General features: G+C 38.2%; 1 protein-coding gene across 1 annotated transcript in view; it reads right to left on the reverse strand. All coding sequences in view use genetic code 11, as the record gives it.

Moving 5' to 3' along the window:
- EGR_10872 (hypothetical protein) overlaps window positions 1-2,165 on the reverse strand; it is a gene marked incomplete at both ends in the record, with an annotated part of 9,210 nt that overhangs the window by 6,433 nt on the left and 612 nt on the right. The window contains 4 exons of the mRNA XM_024500121.1: window positions 31-68; window positions 824-922; window positions 1,521-1,639; window positions 1,713-1,838. Of these exons, the coding sequence (XP_024345466.1) occupies window positions 31-68; window positions 824-922; window positions 1,521-1,639; window positions 1,713-1,838 (382 nt within the window). The remainder of the gene's footprint in view (window positions 1-30; window positions 69-823; window positions 923-1,520; window positions 1,640-1,712; window positions 1,839-2,165) is intronic.

Raw genomic sequence — 2,165 nt, forward strand, 5'->3', positions numbered from 1 at the left:
TGTTTTACATAAGTAACATGATTTGTGTACATTCGACTTAACATAACATCATTTACTTGCATGATCATCTAGAAATCATCAATGACATAATTACCAAGTTTGTTTCAGTATAATAATTCACAAGATTGTTCATGACTTTAAAGGATTGTGCAATTTGCATCAGACCTGCGAAATTAGCTGCTGCATTGCAGAGTTCAAAAGACACTGTTCAGAATTCACAAAATTTTTTTGGAAACATAAGCCCCAACTACTTTTCTTCTGCTTCTACTACTTCCACTTGCTGGTATCCTCGCCTATAATCTGATATGCAGACCCATTTTGGCCCATGTAGGGAGCGTGGCGAATGTTTGATGTGGAGTGGTGGCATGGCATCTTTGTCCTCTACCGCGTTTATCTTCCTGTATTAGACGCACAGCCTTAGACTTCCGTCGTTCTTCTTTACCAGAGTAATGAGGGCGGCCCTTGATGATTTGGATAACTTTATGACCCCGTCTACAGTAATCTTATGGCCAGATAATGTTTGTCTTATAGCATAAGAGGTGATACACATTTGCATAACTAACAGATGGTTCTAGCTCTGCCGGCATCTTTCCGCATTGTAGAGACCTGAGCCCTTCCTTGATCTTTAGCAGTCCGCGACATTACGCGATATGGAGGTCAAATACAAAAAAGCATTCATAATACTACCACTTCCTACACCTCAACACATGGTAGAGTGACCACACTCTTTCCTCTTCTATATAGCGGAAAGGCCAGGCTATACCTCACAAGTGTCGGATACGAGAACTTTGCTTTCCAACAAATAAAAATCCCTGTCACTTACTGGGCATGCAATTTCATTATCAGCAAAAATGGCAAATACCTTAACATTCATTTTCACATTGCAGTTGTTCATATTCCTTTTGAAATCCTCAGCCAACCACTAATTTAAAATGTTTATGCGGTATCCTTTATTTTCACTTTATTAACATCGTTCTGAATCGACCACACACTAAGAGAGTGCTCCGGATGTACTTTACCCCAGAAATGTTTTACCGTTCAAATTTATAGAAATTCTAATCACTTATTGCCGAGCCTTACTGGGAGGTAAGAGCCCTATACTTATCTTTTTCTCCTGGTTAAATGACATCTAACAGGAATCGAAAACTGCAAGTGTGATGACAACTGCTCGAAGGCTGTAGTTCACGATAAATCATTTACTGCAATCACGTGCAACCAAAAATCACTGACTTAAACTCGAATTTAGACTCAGACTCATGCCTGCAATCTGGCTAGCATTTAGACTCAGGCGGACTTCAGAAACCGGTTGTGGTAAATTAATTCCTCCAAAGGACGAATGCACGACCTACCACTTTATCGACTGATCTGCCCATGGACTCTATTTGATGGACAGTATCCTAGGCCAAGAGTCCCAGCTTATTTTACAAACATGCACTGCCATTCTAAACCAATCGATTCAATCTCATGCAACTCATCCTGACTTCAAGCACGAATTCCACGTAGTTCTTGTCCGCTACCACCTGCAGTATTAAAATAACGGAACAGTTTGGAACAGATTTGCACACATTAGAAGTGAATGATGGAGAACCAGAATGATTTAAGTCAAAAATCGGCATTAATTCGACAAGATTTTCCTGGCCTTAATTGCTACTTAAAAAGGCATGAAAATTTTAGCAATGTCCGCGCACTAACTGGCTAGAATATTAACTAACCAATGAAAGGAGAAGCAAACTGACTGAAAGGTGGAAAAAAAATGGATGTGTGGGTTAGTTTGTATGTTAAATAGAAGTGGCAAGTACTAGAATTAGTAGGACATTGGCCAAAATGTTTAAATCTAGCTTTAATTTAAAGTTCTTAGTAAATATAAGCTTTTTCTGGAGCTTTAGATATTTTCCAGGAGCAATTTTGTTGACTGATGACTCCATGGCTGACGTATGTGGCGTAGTTTGTAAAATTAATTAAACTAACATATTTTGATAAGGTAAAATGTGAGGTTAATCAGTTATTTGTCGGGTCAGTGAGGTTTAGTTAACACTAGCATATAACGAATTTGTTTACTTCAGAAATCATAGTGCATGATATTAGAATGATATCATGAGAAGATTTACATTGCACGGGTGATGTTTTTAAAAAATTAGGTAGCAAGAAGCTATTTGCAAAATGTT

The sequence above is a fragment of the Echinococcus granulosus genome (genome assembly GCF_000524195.1).
Source record: "Echinococcus granulosus chromosome Unknown EG_S00289, whole genome shotgun sequence".
NCBI lineage: Eukaryota > Metazoa > Platyhelminthes > Cestoda > Cyclophyllidea > Taeniidae > Echinococcus > Echinococcus granulosus.